This window comes from Echinops telfairi, unplaced genomic scaffold (assembly GCF_000313985.2).
Source record: "Echinops telfairi isolate 266 unplaced genomic scaffold, ASM31398v2 ScPeMD7_7427;HRSCAF=8465, whole genome shotgun sequence".
Taxonomy (NCBI): domain Eukaryota; kingdom Metazoa; phylum Chordata; class Mammalia; order Afrosoricida; family Tenrecidae; genus Echinops; species Echinops telfairi.
Window position 1 is genome coordinate 13,572,991 of NW_022111327.1, and position 27,096 is coordinate 13,600,086.

At 46.4% G+C, this 27,096-nt stretch overlaps 2 protein-coding genes across 3 annotated transcripts in view; one reads left to right on the forward strand and one right to left on the reverse strand.

The window, feature by feature from the left end:
* The first annotated feature begins 6,083 nt into the window (after positions 1 to 6,083).
* Positions 6,084 to 21,554, forward strand: NKRF (NFKB repressing factor). 2 transcript variants are annotated; one of them, XM_013006528.3, is made up of 3 exons: positions 6,084 to 6,477; positions 17,288 to 17,418; positions 18,526 to 21,554. In XM_013006528.3, the coding sequence occupies exons 1-3, from the start codon at positions 6,218 to 6,220 to the stop codon at positions 20,484 to 20,486; spliced, it is 2,352 nt and encodes a 783-aa protein (XP_012861982.2). In that variant the 5' UTR covers positions 6,084 to 6,217; the 3' UTR covers positions 20,487 to 21,554. The 2 variants fall into 2 exon arrangements, with proteins under 2 accessions (XP_012861982.2, XP_045154506.1); XM_045298571.1 differs by having other exon boundaries at positions 6,353 to 6,477; positions 17,269 to 17,418.
* A 3,834-nt stretch (positions 21,555 to 25,388) lies between these two features.
* The window catches only part of UBE2A (ubiquitin conjugating enzyme E2 A), a 7,830-nt gene continuing 6,122 nt past the window's right edge, over positions 25,389 to 27,096 (reverse strand). The window contains exons 5-6 of the mRNA XM_004710074.2: positions 26,814 to 26,902; positions 25,389 to 26,511 (exon numbers count right to left, since the gene is read on the reverse strand). Coding sequence (XP_004710131.1) covers positions 26,383 to 26,511; positions 26,814 to 26,902 — 218 coding nt within the window. The 3' untranslated portion in view covers positions 25,389 to 26,382. The remainder of the gene's footprint in view (positions 26,512 to 26,813; positions 26,903 to 27,096) is intronic.

Genomic DNA, 27,096 nt, shown 5'->3' on the forward strand with positions numbered 1-27,096 from the left:
TCTTCAGTAGGATTGACTTGGGGGGCTGGATAATTCTGTTGATGGCAGGGAGTGGGGGGGTGGGGGGGGTGGCTGATGGATAGGATGTTTAGCAGCATCCCTGTTCTGTGACCACTAGATGTCAGTGGCGCTCACTCCTACCACTCCCATTCTCTGCCCGGGGGTGACAACAAAAAACATCTCCAGACGTTCCTAAGTGCCCCTGGAGCATAAAACCGCCCCATATTGAGAATTGCATCTTTGATGTGAAAAACATGTGACATTCTCCTCTACCGATTAGTAAGCACAAGTAAGCCCATGTTTGCCGTGCTTACTGGATGCCTAAGCAACCAGGGCTCCAGATGGAAGCACTAATATTAGTCCATGTCCTGTCCCATGAGGTGTCTCTTAAGCACACGATACAGTGCCTTTTGAACACATATAGGACACCATTTAATCTTCTCCATCCATCCACCAACCATTCATCCCTTCCCCTTCTAGCAATGGGGGGGTTCAAAGACAAGTAAAGCAGGGGCCCAGTCCTCAAAGAGGGTCAACATTCTCATTTCTGTTGGACTCCTTTCCATGGAATAAATATACAGATCTAAGTTTATATGACCGTTGGTATAAAAGATATAATCTCAGCTAGATTCATGATATCCTCATTGTTTTATAAGGGCAAGCACAAAAGTATTGCTACTAGTATTCCAGGTCATACACACGTTTCTTCTTAACAACATGTGTTCAAACGTGTCTCTGTGACCAGTGGATGGCTACATTCAAGTCCTTTAAGTAACAGACGTGTCTGAGTCTTGGTAATGTGCCTTAAAAAAAAGATCCAATTAAAGCAGTAGCCGTGGAGGGGATCTGCCCGACCAGTCAAATTCAAAGCATAGAGGTCAGTTTAGAAGGTTATGATGGCTGTCTTTTGTATACATATTTTTATTAATAATTAGGTAGGAGTTTACATTTCAGATAATCACTTTTATACTACACAACTTAAGATACTTATCCATCCCGCAATAGCTGGCCCTACCCCACTCTGATTTCTCTTCACTCAAACCAACAAACAACCCTTATCTATTGCTTCATTTTCTTGCCCCCCACCCCTAACTAATGTCAATGTATGTTTCCTTGGGCATGAAAACATTTGTCTTGGGTTTTTCTTTGTAACAGTGGTCTCATATAATATCTGTCCTTTTGTGATTGACTAATTTCACTCAGCATATTGTTCACACGCCCTGAGGTGCTTCATGGTTTTATCATTCTACTATTCCATTGTGTGTGTATGTACCAAAGTCTCTTTATCCATTCTTCTACTGGTGTGCATTTCGTGTATTTTTTATCTTCTTGTTATTGTGAATGACTGTACTTTGAGATTCCAAACGGGTCACCTTGATAGATGTTCCCAAAGGACACTCATGGGCCTCTTAGGAAGACGTCTGAAGAAAACCGAAGCCTGCATTGGTGAGATAAAGTCCAGGAAAGTTGCCCTGGGGAATTTTTGGTTCACTGTCACAGCCATGCACCTGCTCATTCTTGGAGAGTAGCAAGAGCTGTTGTCCAAGAATGTCATTGGGAACTCTGACCCCATCTACAGTCCTCACGCTGTCCTTTCAGCTCCCTTGTGTTCTCCAAACTCAAGGAACAATGAAAAGAAACATGTTCAGTTCCCTCGAAGGTGTTCAGACTGGTCTTTTGACGGTGCAAATTGAAGAGCAAAGACTTCTTTGTGGAAAGGTTGGAGAGCTGGAAATATCACCATCCGAAGTGGATAACCCTAGACAGAGATGTCAAAAATCAGTAGCTTCCCATTTTGATATTTTTTGTTTAATAGATGTTTCTATCATTTTGTAGCAATACTTTTGTACTTCACCTTATCTTTTGCTTCTGATTTAAAAATGAAAAGGAACCATCTCCATAGACCCCTAAAAGTATTATGGGCCTTCAGCACTGTGCCGACTAGATTTGTTGACTGTCCAGAAGACCCCAGAGTCAACTGGGGAGACAGACAAGAAAAAGGTACTACAATAGAGTCAGAAGGTTTACTTGCTTTGTTAGTAGCCCTGGTGGCATAGTGGTTAAGCATTTGCACTACTAACAGCAAGGTCAGCAGTTTAAAACCACCAGCCAGCTCAGAGGGAGAAAGGCATGGTTATCTATTTCTATAAAGAGTTACAGTCCTGGAAATGCACAGAGGAAGTTCTAACCTGTCATATCAGGTAACTATGAGTCGGGTTACTAGGAATCAGCATCAACTCAATGGCAGGCAAATTTGTTTGTTTTAGGCAGCCCTGCTATTCCCTTCCTTGTGGGCCCAGCCACTATAGTTCCCAGGATCTTCCCCTGTCAAACACGCTAACTTTACTACAGCTTTTGGTTGCTGTGTCTGTTTCCTTCTTGTGTGTTCTTTAGGGGCAGAGGCTCTGTGATATAATTATCTTCCAAGGACTGGAGAGAGTACTAGAATAGAGCTGCCATCCAGTGACTTTGGGATGGTGCATGACTGGATGAATGAGGCATGTGCACAGTTCAGTAGCATGGCCCACGAGAGGGAGCCTCCCATTCTGTTTGTAGTGAGTATGAGGAAGGTGGAATCAGGAGGCCCTCACCTGGAAGGTGGCATCCAGGAGGAATCTGGAAGGATGGCTAAGAGGTTCTCAGGGAAGCAAGTTACTTGGTGAACTCATTCCACATTAAGTCATTAAGTCTTCATAACAATCCTCCGAAGCAAGTATTATCAGGCAGTCGCTACATGGTATGTTTTGAAAACTCCTAAACAAATCCCTCAGTCAGATGAGGCAGTATCTGAAATGTCCCATTTCTGCAGTTTATGCAGCTGCCAAAGGAATGGGTTTGTTCTGAGACCATTCTTTTAAAATCCAGGCCTTCCTTGAGAGTCATGCATTAAGATGGAAGGAGGAGGAGGAAAGAAAGGAAACAACTCTGCACTATTGAGTCCATTCTGACACATAGGGACCCTATAGGACAAAGTAGAATTGCCCCCATGAGATTCAAAGACTTTAAAAATCTTTACAGGAGTAGACAGCCTCATTTGTCTCCCACCGAGTAGCTGATGCGTTTGAAGGACTGACCTGGTGATTAGTAGTTCAATGTGTATCCCACTACACCACCAGGCCTCCTTAGGCATTAAGATAGTAAGTAGTGATATCTTCCAGGTAGTCTGGCCACAAAACCATCCACTGGTGTTCTTCCATGTCTAACACTACCTCTTTGTTTGTTTGGCTTGGACTTTAGAACGTTTCTGGTCTGTATGTTCTACCTATAGGGTAGAAAAATAGCAACTCTATATTATGCTGAGGGTTAAAGACAACTCTTTTTTTTTTTAAATCATTTTATTGGGGGTTCCTACAACTCTTATCACCATCCATCCATTGTGTCAAGCACATTTGTACATTTGTTTCCCTCATCATTCTCAAAACATTTGCTTTCTACTTAAGCCCTTGGTATCAGCTCCTCATTTCCCCCCTCCGTTATGAACCCTTGATAATTTATAAATTATTATTTTGTCATGTATTAAACTGTCTGACATCTCACTTCACCCACTTTTCTGTTGTCCTTCCCACAGGAAGGGGTTATATGTAGATCCTTGTGATCGGTTCCCCCTTTCTACCTCACCTTCCCTCCGATAGCGCCACTCTCACCACTGGTCCTGAAGGGTTCATCCGCCCTGGATTCCCTGTTCCTATCTGTACCAGTGTACATCCTCTGGTCTAGCCAGATTTGTAAGGTAGAATTGGGTTCATGATAGTGGGAGGGGAAGGAAGCATTAAAGAACTAGAGGAAAGTTGTATGTTTCATCGTTGCTACACTGCACCCTGACTGGCTCGTCTCCTCCCCATGTCCCTTCTGTAAGGGGATGAGAGACAATTCTGTATCTTGGTTTTGGGCTCTCCTTCATTACATAAGAATATACCTTCTACTATCTGAAGATAATTCAGACAAATTCTTTGCCACTGCAGAAAAAGCACTACCCTTCCTCCATTATCTAATCGCGTTTATCATTTTCCTTTAAAGTCTTGCCAGAAGCACATTTAACACTCACATTCTAGCTATGTTCTGTTGCCAGTGCCATATGTATTCTTTAAGGCAATAGACACTTTCTCCATAACTCACTTCACCTCCTCCGGAGCTTTCGTCAGAATTGCCTCTGATGTCCATAACTCTACCAACAATCACTGTAAGGTAATCTAGGCTTTTACTATTAATCACTTTAAAATTCGTCAGGCTACTATCCATTACCCAATTCCCCAACATCTGCCACAGTTGGGGCATTTGTTAGAGCAGTCCCCCACTCCTCAGTACCAAAGTCTTAGTGACTGAATACTGCTATAACAACTCCTAAATATCCCAGGGTACCTAAGAATAAAAAAAGCATTCCCTTAAAATAACTATAGACAGTTTTCAATATCTGTACATTTAACTCCAATACAGTACTTTAGTCTATCAAATGCCATCCTTTATAGCATTTTGTCTTGCCCACAGTACCCATCTGGGAGATTGTGTCGTATCCTGCCTCTTTAGTCTCTTTTCATCTAGAACAGCCTTTATCTTTTCTGACGTCAGTAATTTTTGAGATTCCATTTAAAATAGAACATTCTTATTTGGGGGTCAAGATGTCGCCCAATTTCTCCACTCTATAATGACTTGTTTTCTTGTTCTGTCTTCTTTGCTACTAATAAGCAAATGGTGGGGAGAAACTACAAGTCTCGAAAATCTTCTGCCCCTCATCAAAATTACTCCCACCCCAGATGTAGCTTCGTTCTTTCCTGAGCTGAACTACAAAATAATTTTCCAATTCTTTCTCTCCCTCTGATTTATCAGTCAGCACTCATATCCCTACACATGTATGTGTCATGTAGTCAGGAATGTCATTAAAGAGTTCAAGAGGGTAATGAGGCACATCCTCCTCTTCCAAAGGTCCTGCTGTTGGGACACTGTTTTATACAAGACTACTTCTCTCTGACCCAAATACAACCATCTCCAGGACAACAGAGAAACCCCAGTTCCTTTTCCCTGTGCCTTCCCACTAGATGACCATACACAGCAGGCGTTGGGTCCATTCCCACTATCATTCATGAACTACAGGCGGGGATGGAGGGGACTGAGTGGAGCAGATCCAGGGGAGTGCCACAGAGTGACTTTGCAGTTTTCCCACTGAGAATTTTCGCGCTGTCTTTTGGACCTATTTCAATCTTGCAAGTTTTACATTGCTGCTCGAAGTACAAAATTGTGTCCGTGATCGCACTGTGTCACAATGTGCATTATCTGTGCTCCCCAGCGGTTGGAATGGAATTCAGAAGCATGGAAGTGAGTGGCTTGGGAAGGAGCGCGGTGGATGGTTTTTTCCACAGGTATTTCACTTTGAGAGTTTTCACAATAAACTCCAAGATTAAGGAGGCATGACTCAAAAGGGGTTCTCAAGCTGTCCTTGGAAGAAAACGCACCTCGGGGAGCTGACACGAACGATAAAAAAAAGTACCAAGTTGATTCCAAACCCCAAGACCCATCCAAAGGGCACGGTCCCACTGTCGCACTGCTAAGAAATCCCTGGGAAAGTGACAGGTACGCGTGCCATTGCTACCAACAAGCCCCTGTGCGTGCCCTCCAGGGATTTAGCCGAACCTGATTTCCGAACCTCAGAGAACCTTGCTCAAATCCCCTTCCGAAGTCCCCGCCCTCCGCCGGTCACCCGAATGCGTCAAAGGATCCGGCTGGTTGTCATAGGAGGGAAACCAGTAAATCGCGCGAGATTCGCCAACGGGAGTTCGAAGTTAGGAAACAGCCGTCGCGCTTGCGCTCTGGCCTCACAACCTCAGGCTGCACGCGGGGTAGGTCGGCTTGAGCCCAGAGGAGGGGAGCAGAGCGTGCTGGCTTCTTTCTCTTTGCATTTCTCGCCTTCCCCTACCCCGCGCAGTGCGTGGGTCCGCGGAGTCCCGGGGCGCCGGGCCCGGCACGGCCTGCCCGGCCCGCCGTGTGACAGCTCGTGGAGCGCAGCGGGCGTGTGCCCGGCGTCAGGACGTGAGCTCGTCCGTGCTCGCCTTCTCTCACGGTGGCTCCACGCACACACTCCAGCCCCCTCCCCCCATCACTTGTCTTGGTGCCCCGGGGCGCCCCTCCTCACCGGGACCCTCCCATTGGACCCCCGCTCCCTCGCCCGCACCGCAGCGCTCGCAGTCAGCTACGTCCCTGGGGCCCCTGCGTGGGGGCGGAGAAGATGGCTGGCGGACGTCTGCTGTTGGGGGGCGACTTCCTGTCGCCGCTGCCCCCCCTCCCGCCGCCGCCGCTGCCGCCCCTCCCGCCGCCCCCGCCCGAACCAGTGCTGGAGCAGTGGCGCTATAGCCACGAAAGCGACTGGCAGTGGGCTCTGCGGCGCAGCTTCATCTGCCGGCACCTGCACAGCTATCCCGGGGCTGCCCTCGACCAGCTCCTCGCTCTCTCTGCTTCCTGGACCAACCACGTTTTCCTGGGCTGCAGGTGAGGCAAGCGCGGGGAGTCCTGGAAGGATGGGGATAAGGGATGAAGGCAGGATACAGATGAGGGCATTGGCGGGGGGAGGGGGTGTTGGTTGATTCGGAGGTGCTGGAAAACACCAGAGGGCTTGATAGCGGGCTGGGGGTGGGGGTGGAGGCTGGGATAGCCTACTGAGGTGGCAAGGGATGACATAACAGGTCGAAGGATGTGGGGATGACCCCCTTCAGGACCGGGCTTGGAGCTCAGGCAGCACCTGGAAGAGTGGGATGGCGAGGTGGTGGTGATGGCCGGAGCGTGGGACGTGCATAGGGCTTTCCAAGGATGCAGTATCCGCAGAGTGTATTCCACTGGCAGGGCTGTGAGGGCCTGCGCGACTGACCCTTTTCTTCTTGTGCCCTTTGAATCAAATGCCTCCCTCCACTTGCCAGCCCCCCAGCTGTCTTCTGCTGGGGAGGCAGGCGGTTTTCCAGAGGGCTCCTAGCCGCAGGGTTTGCCTTGCGCATATTGTGTCGGGACTCAAACAAAGAACTGGAATGTAACTATTGTCTAAATGAAGTGCCCACCTTTGCCCTCCTTGGAATAAGAAGACTGCAATCTGGTCTCTGGGGTTTTTAGTTAGTTTGTTTTTGCCCCTTAGAGCTCAGTGCCTTAGAAGAGGCCTCCCTAAAAGCTCTTTGCATTCAATGGAGACTGCAGTGTGGTCCTAACGCATTTCTTTCTAAAAACAGGCTACTGGGGCCTCTGTCCTTCAGACCTGTCCCCCCAGAAGAGGTCCTATAGGTTAACCATTCCTTTGATCACCTGGGAAGCTGCTCTTTGATGCTCCAGCCTTACAGTGAGAGAGAGAGAGAGAGAGAGAGAGAGAGAGAGAGAGTGTGTGTGTGTGTGTGTGTGTGTGTGTGTGTTTATGAGGAAAGATGAAAGATTTTGGAAAACAATCAAATGAGCAGATCACATTCAGCCAACTCAGACCCAGGAATGACTCTCTGTAACAGATACAGACAGACAGGACTGCTCCCTTTTCCCTGGAACCGATTGACATTTGCTCTCCACAAATGTTCATTTTCTCCAATTTCTCAGGGTTAGCATATTTTCAACCTCCAGAGATTGTGAATTTCACTGGGGCAACTGTGGACCACTGGGGAAGCCTCAGTAATTAATCAAGTCTGATCAATGTAATTACCCCTTAAGAATGTTGCAAACTGTCTATATCCTATCCAATCCAACCCACTGCCATTAAGGCGACTCTGACTCACAGCAACTGTAGCTAGGGTTTGGGAGGCTATCCATCTTTCCAGGAGCAGACAGCCTCATCTTTCTTCTGTGGAGCAGCTGGTAGGTCTGAACCATCAACCTTGAAGTTAGCAGTCCAACACTGACCCCACAGCATCACCAGAGCCCTTTATCCAGTGCTTACAGGTCTGCTTAATATCCCAAAGGGCTGCAGAGAATTTGATTCCATTTAAAAAATTTTGGGGGGGCGGTTCTCAGGGAAGGGGCACAGCCATCCTTTGTGTTAATAATCTTTACCTTATCACTAGAATGGAAGCTCCCCAGGGGCAAGGGATTTGGCTTTCACATGTTGATCCTTAGTGCCTAGAAAAGTACCACCTACTTAGTAGATGCTCAATAAAGGTGTGTTGAATGAGGCAACATACAATTTTAGGATGTTCAGGACATTTACAATATTTACGCTCTCGTTCATTTTCATGGCTAAAGCAATGGAGGCCAAGAAGTTGAGTGACTTGCCCAAAGTCCCACAATTAGGGGTTAGAACCCAGATCTTCTGATGTTCTGTATGATGACACTCATCCTGCTGAGACACGGCTACCGTATTTGAGAATGAAGAGCCAACCAGAAATGAAGAGAAAGTTGCTGGCCCGAGCCACATCAGGGTGTCTGAGCATTTCATTCTAAGAACGGCAGCCTTAAACATAGCCAGGGCACCAAACACACGCGTGCACATGTATACCCACACACAACACTGGGCCAATAGTAAACAAAACCAGGCCGGTTGCTGTCAAGTTAATGATGACTCACAGAAACTGCTCCATAGGCTCTTCTTGGCTGTGATCTTTCCGGAATCAGATTGCCAGGCCTTTCTTCCACAGTGCTGCCTGGTGAGTTAACACCACCAACCTTTAGGCTAGTTGAACCCAAGCCATTTGTGTCACCCAGAGATCTTAGGACAGTGGTTAAAAAAAAAACTAAAACTCAACTGCCATCCAGTCATTTTTGACTCATAGTGACCCTGTAGGGCAATATAAATTTGCCTCTGGGGCTTTCTGAGGCTTTAAATCTTTAGAGGAGCAGAGAGTCTCATCTTATAAACTGCTGCCCTTGAAGTTAGCCACCCAGCTCATAACCCACTACGCCCGGGAACCAGTGGTAATATGTGTTAAAAGAGGCCTCCAGGATGATGTCCGCTCCCCACCCACCCCGGCTCCCCACCTTGCTCCAGACAGTATGTAAATGTGAGTCAGCACGCCCCACTATAGTTAGGGCAGTTTAGTCACTACAAGGGTTGCCAGAACATCACAAATAACTTGACTAAACAGAAGTACCTACATTATGTATGATAACTTAGATCTTACCAAACAAAACACAAAGCGGTTACCATCCTGGGGATTCCGACTCTCGGCAACCTTAGAAGAACCTGGCCCATAGGGTTTCTAGTGTGTGCTTTTCACAGAAGCAGCTGCAGGCTTCGCCATGCTGGCACCCTGGTGGTACAGTGGACTGCAAAATGAGGTGCTAACTGACAACGGAAGCAGTTTGAATCCACCAGTTGCTCCTTAATTGCAGTGGGGGAAAAGATGAGGCTTTCTACTCCTTTAGAGATTTACAGCCTTGGAAACCCAGAGGGGCAGGTCTCTGTCCTATAGAGTCGATTCTGATGCATAGGGACCCCATATAAGGTTTCCCAGACAGCCTCATCTTTTTCCCTTGGAGGGGCTGGTGGGTTTGAACTGTGGAGCTCACTGTCAACAGCCCCAGGCCCACATTACTTCAAGAGAAAGGAAAAGGGACCATAATGAACTTTGAGAACTATCCCCCCTCACTCCCCCATGCCATCAGCCCAATAGACAGGAAAAGCCCACTCCAAGTATTCCCATACCTGTTGGCAGGTGACTTGGCCAGGCTCACGTTTTCTCTTCTGCCTCTTTTCCCTCAAGGAGGCTGCAGAATCTTCCTTTTGGAAAGTGACTCAAAAGCTCTAGCTAACCCAAAGAATCACTGACAGAATGGACCTGCTGGCAGCTGCTGAACACACACTGTTGCCTTGTTCAAGGCTCCTCACTTACCTGTAAACAGCTTGTGAACAGTTGGGAGGGAGGAAGAGTGGGTGGAAAGTGACACCTTGTACTTCTGGCATAAGCTGCTTACTAGCAGTTGAAATACCCCCCCAAGGTCAAAGATACTTCAGAAAGTCTTTGATCATGAGAGCAAGCCAAGAAGAGCTCAGCTGTACAGGGAGGCCAGCCATTTGTCATTCTGTTTCTCAAAGAGTGGCAATTTCCTTCCTATGAGTCTTGACACTACCGCCATTACCCACTGCGATCAAGTGGATTCCGACTCATTGAGCCTATATATAAGGATTCCACCGAGGCTGTAAATCTTGATGGGCGCAACCAGCCCTCATTTTCTCCCACAGGAGGGATTTGGACCAGCAGCCTGGTGGTTAGCAGTCTGACACTTATGTGACAGTGCCACCATGGTTCTCCAACCTCAGTGAGCATCAAAACCCCCTGTAAGACTTGTTCCCACACCGACTAATACCCCTCCCTCAGCCTGAGGTTCAGATTCAGTAGGTATGAAGTGGGGCCCAGGAATTGGCATTTTTGAGCAAGCTTCCAGGTGATGCTGATGCTGCCAATGCAGAGACCACATTCTGCAGCTCTGCTTTATTGATTATCAAACGGTATTTTTCAATCTGATGGGTTGTTGTCTACACACATACACACACACACACACACATAGTGCAGCCAACTAAACTTGTTGCAATCAAGTGGCATGTGACTCAGTGACCCTCCTAAAAACAGAGCAGTGCTCCCGAGGGTGGTATCTTTTGAGGAGCCGACTACTACATCTTATTCCCACAGAGAGACAGGGCTGTTCAAGCTGCTGACCTTTTGAGTTTGTGCCACCATGTTCCTCTCCAGTCAACTAGCAGTGAGGCAATCCTGACACGTAAGGAACCCTATAAACAGAGGAGAAAGTTTCTGAGACTGAATCTTTACAGGACCCAAATGCCTCATCTTGTGCCCGCAGAACAGCTGGTGGACTTGAATTGCCAACCTTGTGGTTCACAGTCCAATGTTTACCCAACAGCACCAGCTGGACTCCTTTCTAGGCCACCAGAAAGCTCAAATAGCTAACACTGTTTCTCTTCACTTTTTCATTGTGTGTGATTCACTAACGTAAACAACCTATCAAGATTTTTTTTCCCCTGCGAGCAATTTCTAAGGTTTGTTTTATGGCTCATGCCAAGCTAGTATTCTCATCATCTACAGCTTTTAATTATCCATACTGACTCCCAGGGTACAGAACAATTTTTACTGAAAAAGAATGGTTTTATATATGCATACATATACACACACATTTCATAAGACAATGATTAGCTAGAGCATTCTGGTTTTCAGTCCTTCTCAATAGGACTAGGGGCAATACCCTGGCCTTATCCACCTTCGATGAGACATTAGTTAAGAGGGGAAGTATAACACTGAAGGAAACCTGCCTGGCTGGAGTTTGAAAAGTAGGTGCAGACCCGGCTTCCATTTAGAAGTGAGCATTTCCTACAGCAGGTAGAGTGCATAAGTGTACGTTAAATAGTGACTTCAGTGTTAGAACTCTCATCTTCCATGCAGGAGACCCAAGTTCAATTCCCAGCCAGTGCTCTTCTAACATCACCACCACCCATCTGGCAGTGGAGGTTTGTGTGTGGCTATGATGCTGAACAGGTTTCAGTGGCGAGTCCAGACTAAGAAAGGCTAGGTAGAAAGGTTTGGAGATAGACCACCAGAAAATCAGCCAGGGAACACCCTATGGATCACAACAGTTAGATCCCAGTACATATAGAGTTGCCTGTAAGAAGCTAACCACAGCCAGAAAACACAAAGCTCATGTCCACTGAGTCGAATCCAGGTCATGGCGACTTTATAGGACAGCATAGAACTGCCTGTTGGAGTTTTGGAGACTAAACCTTTATAAGGATAAGACAGCCTCAGCTTTCTCCCACAGAGTAGCTGGTGGGTTTGAACCACTGCTCTTGTGGTGAGCAACTCAATGCATAGCCCACTCTGCTACCAGAGCTCCTAACCATAGCAAGAAGAGCGTGGAAGACACCAACCAATTAAAGTAGGGATGGGCACTTGGGAAGGTGCTGATAAAGGGCAGTATGTTAGTCACTTAGGCTTTAAGGAGCCTTAGGAACCGTGTGGAATATTTTAATCGGCAACCCTAATCTCTGCGTAATGCTCAAACCTCAGATTTTTTTATTTGGACCTGGTGAAGCACTTTCATATATTAAAAAATATTTTTTTTGTAAGCGTGGTGGGACCATGAAAAGACAGTCTAGCTTCCAGAAACCTCATTACTCTCAAATCTAATTTTGAGAAGCCCGAAGATCCACTTGGGCTTCTTGTTTTTTTCTTTTCTTGTTTTTTTTTAAGCATTTGCAACCAACTGGGCAAATGAGCAGTCTTAGTTGATATACTATGTATGTGTTTGCACATGTTGAAATTGTTCCATTAGACTTGCCTTCATGGTACTGTGCATCATGGTCCCTCCATAACAGAGATGATTGCATAGCTGTCGAAACTCACAGGGTAATGACTTGCAGAAAATATGTATGATGTCATAACTGAAAAACAAGACACACACACACCCCCATCATCATACACACACACACACACACACACACACACACAGGTGGCAATCAGCATAGATGATCCAATAATGACTTGGGTCAGGTGGGGGGCAGTGGAGAGGAGTGTGGAAATCAGAAGAGGGTATCAAAGGTAAATCCCCAAATACTATCCGTGGTTGCCTTTGTGGGTAGTTTTCCTCTGGGTTTCCGATCGTGTATAGGCTAAAAGTGTTGAGCACATTGAGGAAAACAAAGTCACGAAAGCCTCCCGGCTTTGAGGGAGTTCAAATTAGTGGAACTACTTTATCCCTGGATAGCTCCTTTTTGGAGAATTTTACACATAGGAATACTGTCCTGGTGGTAGACTTAACAGAAGACTCTAGATCCAGATGGACATTGTTTTTTGACTAGCACAGTGATCAGCGCTGCATGTCTCTCCCACTATCAGCCAAACTCTGGTTGGTCTGCTTTGGCAGTAAAACAAACAAACAAACAAAAACCTCGCTGCCATGGAGTCAATGCTGACTCACAGTGACCCTATAGGACGGAGTAGACTGCTTCTAGGGGTTTCCAAGACTGGACATCTTTATGGGAGTAAACAGCCTCATCTTCCCCCCATGAAGCAGCTAATGAGTTCGAAATACTGACTTTGTGGTTAGCAGCTCAATGTGGGGCCCTGGTTGGGCCAGTATGGTTCCCTGGTAAAAACCTGAAAAGCAGGCTGTGTTGACAAGTGAAGGAGCCCAGGAGGCAGTAAGCATTGGGCTGCTAACTGCAAAGTGGTGGTTCAAACCCACCAGTCACCTACTCAAAGGGAGAAAGATGGGATTGTCTCATCCCTTAAAGATTCACAAAGCCTCAAAAATTCGGTAGCGGGTCGCTTTGGGGCAGAATCGACCCAATGACGTTGGGTTGTCATCATCGAAATTCTAGCCGAAGCCTTAGAGAAAAGGGCATGCTTATGAAGTGAAGTCCAAATGTGTCATTCAGGCACCCTGTGTGACATGTCATTTATGCTTCTAGGGGGTTGTCAGGAATAGACTAAACAAGATCCTGGCATCCTTTCACCTGTAAATACTGAAGTATATATCTAAGGATTTAAAAAAAGAAGATCACAATACCATTACAGGCATCACACATACACACACACAGCACGGGGTTGGTTCCACACCATTGTAAGAAAGTAAACATCACAGCCATGCAAGTCACACTAATTGTTTGCTTTCACAGGGCTTAGAAAATTTACATGTACACTAGACTGTAGTCCATGAGCATAATGAAAAGTTGGAAATATTGTGAGAATGACCAAGATGCGACCCAGAGACACAAAGTGCGCTCAAGGTGGTGGGAAAATGGCAATTTGTTTAAAAAGAAACAACAACCCTGTTTCTGTGAAGCACCACAAAGCAAAGCATAATACAACTAGGTGTGCCTGTATTGATGGGCAACAAAGTGCACAGTCTTTTCCTACCATCTGCCAATCCCTCGTCAATGTTGCCTTTTTGCTCTTTGTTGGAAAAGGATCTTTATTGCTGATTGGTTTGATTCCAGATCCAAGCAAGGTCCTTGTATTCTGGTTGGAAGACCTGTCACAGTCTTTCTATCATTCTGAAGTGGGATGATTCTCTCCACATAGACACATTTCTCCTTCCCACCAGGTCTCTGTGAACTGGTTCAGGTTCCCTAGCTTTACAGCGACAGATAACTTTATAGAGAGAGTGCTGTCTGGCCCTATATGAACATGTCAGATGGGCCCACTCTGAGTGGTGTCCGTATTATTGGAAGGCTCCCCAGCAACTTTCTTTGAAGCAACATTGTCTTCAGACCATGGTGGAAATAATGGCACAGGTTACTGTCTGCATGTATATAAAGGGGTCCTGGTGGTGCTGCGGGATAAGCATTGGGCAGTTAATGGCCAGTTCAAGTCAACTGTTTGAGCCCACCAGCCACTCCTCAGAGAAAGATGAGGCTGGCTATTCCCGTAAGGATGAACAAACTCGGTAAAAACCCCTAGTGGCTTCATGGGCTGATAACTGCAAGGTCAGCAGTTGGAAACCACCAGCCATTCTGTGGGCAATAGATGAACTTTTCTTATATGGTAAAGAGTAAGAATCTCAGAAACCCACAGGGGCAGTTCTACCCTGCCCTATGAGTCAGAGTCAGCTTGGTGGCAGTGAGTTTTTTTAAATCCTTTGTAAGGTCGCTATGAGTTGGATTCAAGTTGATGGCTGTGAATTTGGGTTATTGGGTGTGTCTTTGGTTGTTTGATGTGTGCAGAACACATTTTGTCTGTCTTGTGGCCACACGATGATATCCAGCTTTGGGCTTTTGTGAGTGACTGTTGGTGCACAGATATTCATGTCTGTGTTTTCAAACCTTTGGAATCTCTACCTAGGAGAGGAATGGCTAGATCAGGTGGTAATTCTATGCTTAACTTTTTGAAGACCCACCAAAACCTTTCCATAGAAGCTGGACCATTTACAGTCCCAATGGGCGTTCCAATGTCTCCACACCATCTCACCAATCATTAGCAGTTTACTTTGCATGTTTCTGATGGCTAGTGCTGCCTGCTACATCGGCGCCCTGGTGGCGCTGTGGGTTAAGCAGCGGGCCAGTAACTGAGAAGAGGCTGGTGGTTCAAGCCCACCATCCGTTCTGCAGGAGAGAGATGAGGTGTAGTCTGCTTCTGTTGAAGATGCCTAGCCTTGGAAGCCCTAGGGAGCAGTTAAAATCAGTCCTCCAGGGTCCCTATGGTCCGGAATCCACTCAGCGGCCGCACGTCAGTTTTGAGAGGCCTTACTATATTCTTGATCCTAGACTTGGTGGCTCTGCCGTGGGCAGCTCTTTTCTTCCTGCCCCGTGGCTGGTCTTCCTCCTCTTTCCAGGGTCTTTTGAGGGCAACTGTTTGTGTTTTTCATCATGGTGAAGTGCCATTTGTCTGCTTTCTCTTTTATGGGGCCTGCTCCTCTTGCCAAGTTTGAGACCTGTGTGCCTAGGTTTTCTCTCATGTGTTTTTCTTCTAAAAGTTCTATAGCTTTTATGTTTTACCTTTGAGTTTGGTTGTGTTATCCAAAGGGCAGCTTGGGTTGCGATAGGTTTATTTATTGCCTAGGGATGCCCACTGACCACAGCACCATTGAATGACTTCTGCATCCGTGTCACCAGTCAGCTGTCCATATTTGCATGGGTCTGTTTCTGGACTCATCTCCATCCACTTTCCTCCTCCTCATTTTAACATCAGCCACTGGTGGTCATCGTCTGGCTTAATTACTTCATTGTGTTGCACAGTGGTAGTAGTCTGTCATTCCTTCATTTATCAGCCGGGATGCTTCTTGGGAAAGGTTTTCCCTCATTGATTCTTGGGCTTTTCTGAGGTACAGTCTGAACAGGAAAATGCAGGATAGATACTTGCCTCCTTCCTTTAATATTTGCTGGTGTTCAGAGTAGTGTTGTTAGGTGCCGTCAAGTTGGTTCCAACCCATAGCGACCCTATGTACAATAGAATGGTCCTGTATCATCCTTACAGTTGTTATGTTTGAGCCCAGCTTGTCAAAGATCTTCCTCTTTTTTTGCTGTCTCTCCTAATTAGTAAGCATGTTGTCCTTTTCCAGGGTCTAGTCTCTCTTGATAACATGTGCAAAGTAAGTAAGACAGAGTCCTGCCATCCTTGTCTCTTAAGGAGCCTTCTAGCTGTATTTCTTCCAGGATGGACTTGATGGTTCTTCTGAGAGTCCGTGGTATTCAGAGTTGTTTTTGTTCAGGTGCTGTTGAGTTGGTTCCGACCCATAGCGACTCTGTGCACAACAGAACAAAACACTGCCCAGTCCTGCACCAACCTCACAAGCATTGTTGTAGCCCCCGTGTCACTCCATCTTGTCGAGGGCCTGCCTTTGTTTTGCTGCCCTTGTGTTTTACAAACATGATGTCCTTCTCCAGGGACTAGTCTCTCCTGACAACATGTCTAAAGGGTGCTAGAGTCTTACTTTGCTTGCCTCCAATGAGCACTCTGTGCACACTTCTTCCTTTTAGCAGTCCATGGTACTTTTCCGTATCCTTCACCAGCACCACAATTCGAATGCTTCAACTCTTCGTCAGTCTTCCTTGCTCACTGTCCACCTTTCCCATGCACATGAGGCGTCAGAAAACACCATGGCTTGGGTCAGGTGCAGCTTAGTGCTCAAGGGAACAACCTTCCGTTTCAGTATTTGTGCAGCAGCTTAACCCAATGTGTTCAGAATAGTGACAGGATTTCCCACCACCCTCCAAAGGTGCCCAATAATGATTGTCATCATGATGAACTTGTAGATTCTTTCTGACATATCTGATGTGTGTGAGTCCATTGTAGTTACTGTTTTTATTGGCATGGCCCTTTTGGTCTCTGAGAAGCCTCCCTGTCTTCAGGTACAAGAAGATCTCCCAAGCTCTTCAAAATGTCCTGCAACAGAGCCGGCGTCAGTGCATATCACCAAGAACCTCAGTTCCTTTTAGTGAGAACTGATGGGGCCTGCAATCTAGGTCGTAACAGCCCAGTAACCCTTAACACATACCACTTCTTGACCCTTTATTGGATAGAGCTAGACTGCATGCACGTGTGCATTTGAAAAAAAGAAATCACAAGGTTAAACTGAAATTTCCATTCAAATTAAAGATATAAGATATCCTTACTTAAAATTTCTTGACTTCTTTTTCTATTTGTGTGTTAGGTGGAAAAATCTTGGTTCTGACAACAATAACATTAATTCCTCGTTCGCTAGGAAAATAATTTGATACGTAAGGATTTTGAGGGCGAGGAAGATCCTCTTCCATTTTCTGACTAAGAGACTTCTGATAGAAGGTCCAATGGGCCAGTTTTAAGACCAGCTGGATTTAGAGTTTTTTTAAAAAAAACAAAAACAAAAAAATGACGTTTTCTGTTTTAACTGTAGATGATATTGACTTGACTAGGTACAGCCCACGCTTGATGGAAAAAATCCTCCAAATGGCTGAAGGTATTGATATTGGGGAGATGCCGTCATATGATCTGATGCTGTCCAAATCGCCCAAAGGTCAGAAGCGCCACCTATCTGCCTGTGATGGTGAGTATGCTGGTTTCTGGAAGGTGGGAAATTGAAGGCACAGCATAGCCCCTTTTTTCTTCTTCTTTTACTTTTTTATCACCTGAGTGTAGTCTATGGTTTTAAGTACATTGGGTATGACACTGTTATTAAAGTTTTCACCTTATAATCCTGTACCTTTTGGGGGTACTTTTTTCTTTAAAAAAACTTTGTTTTGAGAATGCTCAGTAGACCCACAAACCGAATGCTGGATAAGGCTCCCTTTGGGCCCATGCCCTAGTGTCTGCCTCCAACGTGAACACTTCAGCTGGCAGTCATTTGAGGATCTAAGTAACTGAATCCTCTTGGATGGGCCCAAGAAGGGCCAGCCTCCTACCGACCAGTGTTTCAAGGAGGCAGCAGCGCTAGTGTACTGTCTGGGGGACCCTTACCCCTGAGCTTCCAGTTCGGTGTCCCCGGCAATCTATCAGCATCTAGGAGTAAAATTGAGGGAGCTCCCTTTTTGTACCACAGGGGTCAGGGCGAAGAACTCGATGTAGAACTGTTGGGTGGTTTTCTGGTGATTCTTTGTGGGGTTTTTTCTGTGTTTTATTTTTTAAGTCTGAGCTATGAACAGTGCCATCAGAGAGGCAGTCACTCAGCTCCGATACAAAAGAAAGGGCTTGTGCATGCCGCTGCTCAGCATCTCAGTTGCTTCAGAGTCCGCTGCCCTGCCGGCAACCTAAGAAGGGCTCTTGGCAGCACGGGAGATTATGCTGAAATACCCCACTCTACTCAGAGTAGGCCTCACCTGTGTTTTTACCCCATTCAATGTGAAAGCCCCGGCTAGTCATGCATGGTAGCGACCCATGTGGTGTCTTGCCTACCAAGAGTCTTCCCTTACACGCGGAAGGACAAGGGAGCATCCCTCCTAATGCTGGGACCTTCCTTTAACGATCTGAGTCTCTGCCCCGAAATGATGGCGAGGGGTTGTGATGGGCCATGTCTTGTGTCAACAATAAAACTTGCCCCTGATTTGATTGGTACACTTCCTCCTGCCGCCTTCCCCTCACAACCCCCCCCTCTTGCTGCTTGGGTCGGGTGAAACATTCCCTTTGTAATGAATTGTAAATTTCACTCATTCCATAGGTCAAAATCCTCCTAAAAAGCAAGCCGGTTCCAAATTCCAGGCGAGACCTCGTTTTGAGCCTGTCCATTTTGTAGCTAGTAGTTCAAAAGATGACAGACAGGAAGATCCTTATGGCCCTCACGCCAAAGAGGGAAACGAGCCAACCCATTTTGCCAGCATGCCACGAGACTTCTGCCAAGATTACACTCAAGACTCTTTCAGCATACAAGACGGGGATTCTCAGTATTGTGATTCCTCTGGGTTCATTTTCACAAAAGACCAGCCTGTCACCGCCACCATGTATTTCGATGGTCGAAACCCTGCCCCGAGCAGCGCCTCCCAGCAGACCAACTCCCAGCTAGCCCCTGCCGAGCCTTCACCCTCCCAGACATTTCCCGAGTCCGTGGTAGCTGAGAAGCAGTATTTTATTGAAAAGCTAATGGCCACTATCTGGAAGAACCTTTCCAATCCTGAGATGAATGCTGGCTCCGATAAAATTAATTACACGTACATGTTAACTCGTTGCATCCAAGCTTGCAAGACAAATCCTGAGTACATATATGCCCCTCTGAAAGAGATCCCACCTGCCGACATCCCTAAAAACAAGAAACTCCTAATAGATGGGTATGCTTGTGAAGTGAGATGCCAAAACATCTACTTAACCACGGGCTACGCTGGCAGCAAGAATGGGTCCAGGGATCGAGCTACTGAACTGGCTGTGAGGCTCCTGCAGAAACGTATTGAGGTCCGAGTCATCCGGCGGAAATTCAAGCACATATTCGGAGAGGACCTCGTGGTGTGTCAGGTCGGCATGCCTCCTTATGACTTTCCCCCGGCCCTGAAGCCACCCGAGGAGCTGGTGGTGCTGGCGAAAGATGCTTCTGGCCAGCCGATTTTTAATGCCTCGGCCAAACACTGGACCCACTTTGTCCTGACGGAAAATGCAAACGATGCCATCGGCATCCTCAACAACTCGGCCTCATACAACAAGATGTCTGTTGAATACAAGTACGAGATGATGCCAAATCGCACCTGGCGCTGCCAGGTGTTCTTACAAGATCACTGCCTCGCAGAAGGATACGGGACTAAAAAGACCAGCAAGCATGCCGCGGCCGACGAAGCGCTGAAGATTCTTCAGAAGACACAGCCCACTTACCCGTCGGTCAAGAGTTCCCAGTGCCAAGCCGGCTCCTCCCCGCGGGGATCTGGGAAGAAGAAAGACATCAAGGATCTTGTGGTGTATGAGAATTCCTCCAACCCCGTGTGCACGCTGAATGACACAGCCCAGTTCAACCGCATGACGGTGGAATACGTCTTTGAGAGGATGACCGGCCTGCGGTGGAAATGCAAGGTGATCCTAGAAAGTGAAGTCATTGCCGAGGCCGTCGGGGTGAAGAAGACTGTCAAGTACGAAGCGGCTGGGGAAGCTGTGAAAACCCTCAAAAAGACCCAGCCAACCGTCATCAACAACCTGAAGAAAGGGGCCGTGGAGGACGTGATCTCCAGGAATGAGATCCGGGGCCGCTCAGCCGAGGAGGCCTACAAGCAGCAAATCCGGGAAGACAACATCGGGAACCAGCTGCTGAGGAAGATGGGCTGGACAGGGGGTGGGCTCGGCAAATCGGGCGAAGGCATCCGGGAGCCGATCTCGGTCAAAGAGCAGCATAAGCGAGAGGGGCTGGGGCTGGACGTGGAGCGAGTGAACCGGATCGCCAAGCGAGACATAGAGCAGATCATTCGAAACTATGCCCGCTCGGAGAGCCACACGGACTTGACTTTTTCCACTGAGCTGACCAACGACGAGCGGAAGCAGATCCACCAGATCGCCCAGAAGTATGGCCTGAAGAGTAAGTCTCACGGGGTGGGCCATGACCGGTACCTGGTGGTGGGTAGAAAAAGGCGGAAGGAAGACCTCCTGGATCAGCTGAAGCAGGAAGGCCAGGTGGGGCACTACGAACTCGTCATGCCGCAAGCAAATTGAGTTCTCGCTCGTTTATTTTGTCAGTGCCCAGGGAGGCAGCTGTCTAAACTTACAGAGAAGAGATCATCACATTTTCCTGGTCACGGAGTATATTCATGACGATGTGTTCCCCTTGTTCATTTCATCTAGTGCTTTATTACTGGGTATTGGAACCTGGAGAAATCCTGTCCGCTTGTATTAGCTTACCCCAGAAGATGGCATTGTGCAGTTACTGTTTTGTGTCTTCACTTATTGCTGTGTCCCCTTGGGCGTTAGCTGTTTGTTCGCGCAAGAACACATCTCCCAAGTGGAATTTGACCCTGAAAAAGAAATTCTCGTGTGCAAGGGTTTCGTCATAGCACTACAATCTGCACCAGTCTAGACAGCGACATCGGCTACCGTCACACTACTAGAGCCTTGCCCCCAGAATTCTGGAAGCTGTCAGGTCATTTTGTTACCTCCTTTTCATCATGTGACGCTAGCTCTAGAATGCCCACCAGTAAAGCTGTGCCGTACGTGTAAATGTTCTTACCCATGAAAAGAAAGTAAAAGACAAATTAGCGTTCCTTTATTTATAACTTCTCTGTCAATTACATGTACATGTTAACATCGATTTCCAGAATATCAGGAGTGATTTACTGTGATCTTGTGATCTCTGAATCTTAAACACATTGTCGTCTTCACACTGAGAGAGCACTACTTGAGAGAGCGCAATTGAAAGGAGTCGGACCCTATGCTGCAGTCAGACGAGAGGAAGCTTGAACTGTTTGTTCTTGGTGCCTTGCAGAGAGACTCACAGCGACCCTCCAATATGGCCTTCCCGTGTTCCGGATGTGCGGCCACATCCGGGGCAGCCACAGCTGTGGTAGAGCGTAGCGTAAAAAAGACTGAAGATCCATTAGGTGCTCTGATGCTGAAAAGGTCTGTTGGCTGGTCCCTCTCTCAAAAAGCTTACTAAGCCTCAAAAGCCAACTTTGTAACATATTTAAAACTGCTATTTTCGCTTATTTCTGGGATGTAAAAAACAACAACACTGTGTAAAAATAATGAGTGTATGCTTCCTGAATAAAAGGAGCCCGAGTTCATCAACATGGTGCTTTGTTTATTTCTGAGCAGCAACTGGGTAAGGGTACTTGGTAATGGCGATGGTGACGGTGGGGGGCAGGGGGTAGTCTTTGGAGAAGTGAAATCCGGGCAGTCCTTGGATTAGATCAGGCCTAGATTTGTCTTTTTGTTGGATTTTGGAGGTAAGTCGGAACGGGTGCATCTGGGTCTTCAGCTTTAGCGTGTTACAGGGAAAGGCTGCTTTTCTAAAATTGCAAACCTGCACGAGCAGGAAGGGAAGGTGACTGTGACGGACGACTTGTGAGTAGTGATTGATTCAGTCACTTCAGATAGAGAGTGACGGCATGACAGAGGGCCAGGAGTGGTCCGTAAATTGGATGTTACTAACCCTCCGGCACAAACTATCTCAGCACCAGAGCACACACGTGGGTGACCATGCCTGAGCAGATTGGGACAGCCAACCAGTCACCCGTCCCTCCCCTTCTTCCTCTGGACAGCATACCGTGATTCTGTTTTTGCGATGCAGATCAATCATGTTGAACTTTCCAGGTGAATGAATATCAAATATTGGCCATTAAATATCTCCAATGGCCTCTCCAGTGGCCTGCAGTTCAGGACAGTATCTAAACCATTTAGCATCCCGGGCAAGTGAGGAGTCACAATAAACAGTACTTGTTTTACTTGAAATTTGTCTATAGATTATTAACGTGGTGGCCAGGTCAATCTGTTTTCAATGTAAAGGGATTATTTTCACGCCTAGAGCTTCAGACCTGGCAGTCACCATGGCTAGCGTGTGTGCTGTTTGCTTTCCACTGTTTCCCTGCTCAGTGTGTGGCCTGTGGTTGGGAAGAGAAATGAGGTAGATGTGTATTTTGTTCTGGCAAAAGGAACTGAGCCAAAGTCTGTACATCTTATTGGATTAAATTTTGTTGTTTCTAACCTATAAGGTTATGTCAACCTTGAGAGCTTTGGGCTCACTTGTTAGGGGCTGCTGCGTTGATGGAAATGCCGGCTAGGCCTGTGCCATCCTCAGAGGCAAGGCTGCGTTGGAGTCCATTGTGGTAGCCACTGCGTCAGTCCATCTTTTTCACTGACCCTCAATCAAGTGTGATCAGTGGTTCTCCAGGGACCGGTCTCTCCTAACATGTCCGAAGCATGTGAGACAAAGTCGTCTGCCCATCCTTACTCATTGCTGGATCATTTAATGAATTCAGTAGCCAGTCTTCCGTTCTCTGAATAAGAATGGCTTTAGGAATTTAAGGGATGTGGCCTCTGGAACCATTTCTTTCTTCCCCAAACGATAGGGGCTTTGGGGGTGTGAGGTAGAGAGGAGAAGGTAAGGAAATGTTATATTTAATTCCAGTCTGGTAGATGAGTCAGGCAGGATATGCATGCAGTTAAAAAAAAATCCTGCCATTGAATAGATTGACTCATAGCAACCCTGTGAGACAGGATAAACTGTCTAGATTTCTAAGACTAACTCATTAAAGGAGTAGAAAGCCTCATCTTTCTCTTGTGCAGCAACTGGTAGTTTCAAATTGCTAACCTTGCAGTTAGCAGCCCAAAGAGTAACCCCCATACTACTAGGGCCCCTACTTTGCAACTAGTGGATCCCATTGGACAGCACCATTACAAAACATTTCCATCATCCCAAAACGTTCTTGCACCCGAGGAGCAGGGTGCTTTCCAACTGCTGACCTTGTGGTTAGTGGCCTAATGCATAACCACTACGCCACCAGGGCTCCTTAGTTACAGTTAAGGCTCTCAAATATATATACAAATTGGGTTCCTGGATTTGAGCTTTCCTAACTTTGTGATAGGTGCAGAATTAAGAGGAAGTCACTAACTGGGAATAACTAACTGGGAAACGGGGTTGACAAGAGCTAGCTGCTGACAACCTTGCTGTTCAATATGCCCCTTTGAGTTGGGGCCTGTGTTTTCCCTCTGCTGCTACAGTAAGGTCAGTGGTTCAAAACCACCAGCTGCTCCTTTGGAGAAGTTGAGACTTTCTGCTCCTGGAAAGATTTACAGGCTCACCATGAGCAGGAATCCACTGGATGGCAGTGGTGTGGTTTTGTTTTGTTGGGGGAGGCGGGGGTGTGAACCTTGCTAATCAAACCAACAAAGGTAAAGGAGAATTTTCAAGTTCTGGTTTAAAATTGCAATGTGGAGGAACTAGCTGTGCTTTTGGTTAAATAGGGTATGGAGTCTCAAAGATCAACTCAGTGAATTTTCCTCTCCCTTCTGCAAAACGAATAAGAACTTCACACATTCCATTGGATCCTTTCTGAGCAATCCACTATGCGTTCACTGCAGTAAACCCGAAGCTGGGGATGGGTCCTAAACACAGGACTCGAATTGGCACCTTTTGGTTCATCAAACCCACTTCTTCGCACCAACAGGTGCAGAACTGACCCGAGTTCAGATCTGACTGCCATTTGAAAAGGGACCTCCCAACCCCACTCTAATTAACTTTGTCATAATTACTTGCAGCCCACCTGTGCTGTTTGGCCAAAAAACAAAACCAGTATTCAGTGTTCAAATGGTTGATGGTGCCTTTGACCACAGAGCTGAGGTTCTGAGGAGCCCTGGTTGCACTGGGCTGCTAACTGCAAGGTCTGCAGTTCAAAACCATCAGCTGCTCCACGGGAGAATGAGGCATTACTCCAATAAAGTTAGTCTTACATGCTCCATTGCAGTTCTACATTGTCCTAATGGGTTGCTGTGAGTCAGCATCAACTCCATGGCAGTGAGTTGTTTTTTTATGTGGCATTGAGGATATCAGTTAGTTGGCTCTCCATTATAAGGCTGTAAAGGGATCATCCTGTTTGCATATAGTATTTCTCAGGAGGCGTATTGGAGAAGAAAAGTAGTCTTAAATCTGCCCACTCGCAATCTCAGTTTGTTGCTAGTATAACTAACTCAGTGTCAAAATATTTAAGACACCTGACTGCTGTCAAATAAAGTTCATTTCAAACTTAGCCACCAAATTAGGACTCAGTTCACTTTTGAAGAAATGGAAGTGGGGGGGGGAGGTGTTTTCTCCCCCAGGTGCAATCAGCCCCTAAACACAAACTCGGTGCTGTCAAGGGGATTCCAATTTGTGACATCAGAGTAGACCCTGGGGTTTCTGCGACTGATGGGGAGTGGTAGCCTCCGACCTAGCTCAATGCTTACAGGCCAGTCAGTGGGGCTCCTGAGCCCTGTCCACAATTGAGATTAAGGTACCTAGCCTTAAAGGAAGCCTGGGGTGAAAGGCACCAGTAAGGATTTAGCTAAATTTGTTTTCCGCTCCCAAACAAGTATCAAGAGCTAATTTTCCGTTTTTAAAAAAATCATTTTTTGAGGGCTCTTACGTTCCATGTATCCATTGTATCAAGCATATTTGAACACACCTAAACTTTTCCTATTTGAGCCCTTGGCCTTTTTGTTCTTTAGGACTTTGCTCAGAAGGCATTTTTCTTTGCAGTGTGGACAGTTACCTGTATACCCTCCCAAACTTTGCAAAGGAGTTAAAACACATTTTGCAATCGATCGGTAGTTTTTAAAGTGAGACCTTTTTTAAGAGATGAAATAGCAGGAAATCAGTTAAATCTCATTGACCAAAGGCGCTGGCTAACATTCAGGTGTTGATCCTCATCCCTACCCCCCCAATCGCAATGCTGTTCCCTTGATGGAGCATATCTACTGGTTTTTTAAACTTATTCCACAGCTTTATAATCTAAGTTTTAATGGTAACATTTCTGGAAAGGGCAGGGGATTTTCTTACCCATGTGTACTCCCAATTTTTTCTATTCCCAGAACCTGTATTTTTATTATGGTGCTTATAGAGGGAAATGAGGATTATACCTTGACTACAAGATTTTAAGGTTATTTTTATTTACAACTTTAGAAAAATGTACATTTTTTACATGGGTTACTTGTGCAAATTTAGAATTATAAGAGAAATGCACAAAAGGTGGCGATGGATCGTTAAGACAAAACACAAACAGGCCTTGTCCCAACCTGCTACTTAAGCGACCATGTAACAAAGTATAATCAAACAAAGAGGGGGGCAGCCATTGGCTACTGAAAGCCCAAAAAAGCCAAAAGGGAAGAAACTCAAGAACTGAAGCATGCAATGCTAGCTAAGGGTGTGCTTGGAAGGTGGTTTCCCACAGATGGCTCCTTTCCTTGGATTTAGTCAAAGGCTGAAAAAAAGTTAAAGAGGGGGAGGATCCTCAGCTTGTTTAATCTAGGACGGCATTACTCATGGAGAAAGGCCCAAGGGCCTCCAACTTTTCTTAAACAGGAATGACCACCCCCCATTCTTCGCTAACAAAAACCCAACCACCTTCAGTATTTGGAAGAGTCTGGTGGGTAGGCCACCCCAGGAGAGCTGTCAAGTTACAACTGCTCCCTTGGCCGGATCACCCTTCTTTCCTGCTGCGGGATCCACGCTTCGTGTCAGGGGTGTGAGACCCTGCATTCAGAACGGATGTTTCTGTGGATCTGTTTCCACAGTGGCTGTACTCCGTGTTCCAAATCCATTCCCTTTTCAATCCTACACAAGTGATATAGACTGGCCAGGACAGGCGATCTCATTTAAAATAACATCCTGGCTGCCAACCTGCCATCAGCACCGTGAATAACACCCCGCCGGAAGAGGACTTAAGCATCAGTTAAGTTTTGCAAGTAACCCAGGTACAGTACATTTGAACTCAGGGTGTTTGCTGAAGGAGAGGGTAGAAAGGATAGAAGAACTCGGCAAGGGAAGATGGAAACGGCACAACAGCTATTTTTCTTTTAATAAAGGTGACAAACACATCATGTATAATTTTTCTTATGACCAGCTTCTCTCACTGCACCTGGGTCAACAATCGCGCCAACTCTGTTCTACTATCGCAGATACACGCTTTTCATATTCCCGTTTGTTCTCCTGGTACAGCTGAGCGGCCTGGCTGTTTGCAGGACTATTGGGATTGGGCTCATCCAATAGAGACTGAAGAGATAATTAAAAAACAAAAGTGTCAGTTCCTCCAGGCATACAAGAAATATGTCAGAACCAACAGGGCTATTTTGTTTAGATGATAGCAAAGTTTACTCTCTCATACTAAGTAGCTAGGCAAACAGGAGTAGGTTTTCTGCTAACCTGGGTCCTAATACTACCTTTTATCTCGAAAGCAAATAACAGCTTTGGCCAAAAGGAGGGGGGGGACAGGTGGGAAAAGGCCTATTAGACTTTTAAAAGCCATCAATTTGCTAATAGATAAATATACTACAGTCACATTAAAGAAAATTCACCTGTATGGATGTTAAAATTGAAGACACATCATAGGTTGGGCTCCAGCGGTTCTGAAGTATGTCCAGACATATACTACCATCTGCATAGACTAAGAGAATAGAAGTCGGGACATTAATATCAAACATAAGGCACGTATAGTCAGTAATACTTTGCTTCTGATATTTATAAGGAACCCCGCTGGTGCACTGGTTTAAGCACCCAGCTGCTTACTGAAAGATCGTCCATCATTCAACCTCACCAGCTGGTTCATGGGAGAAAGATGTGGCAGCCTGCTTCTGTAAA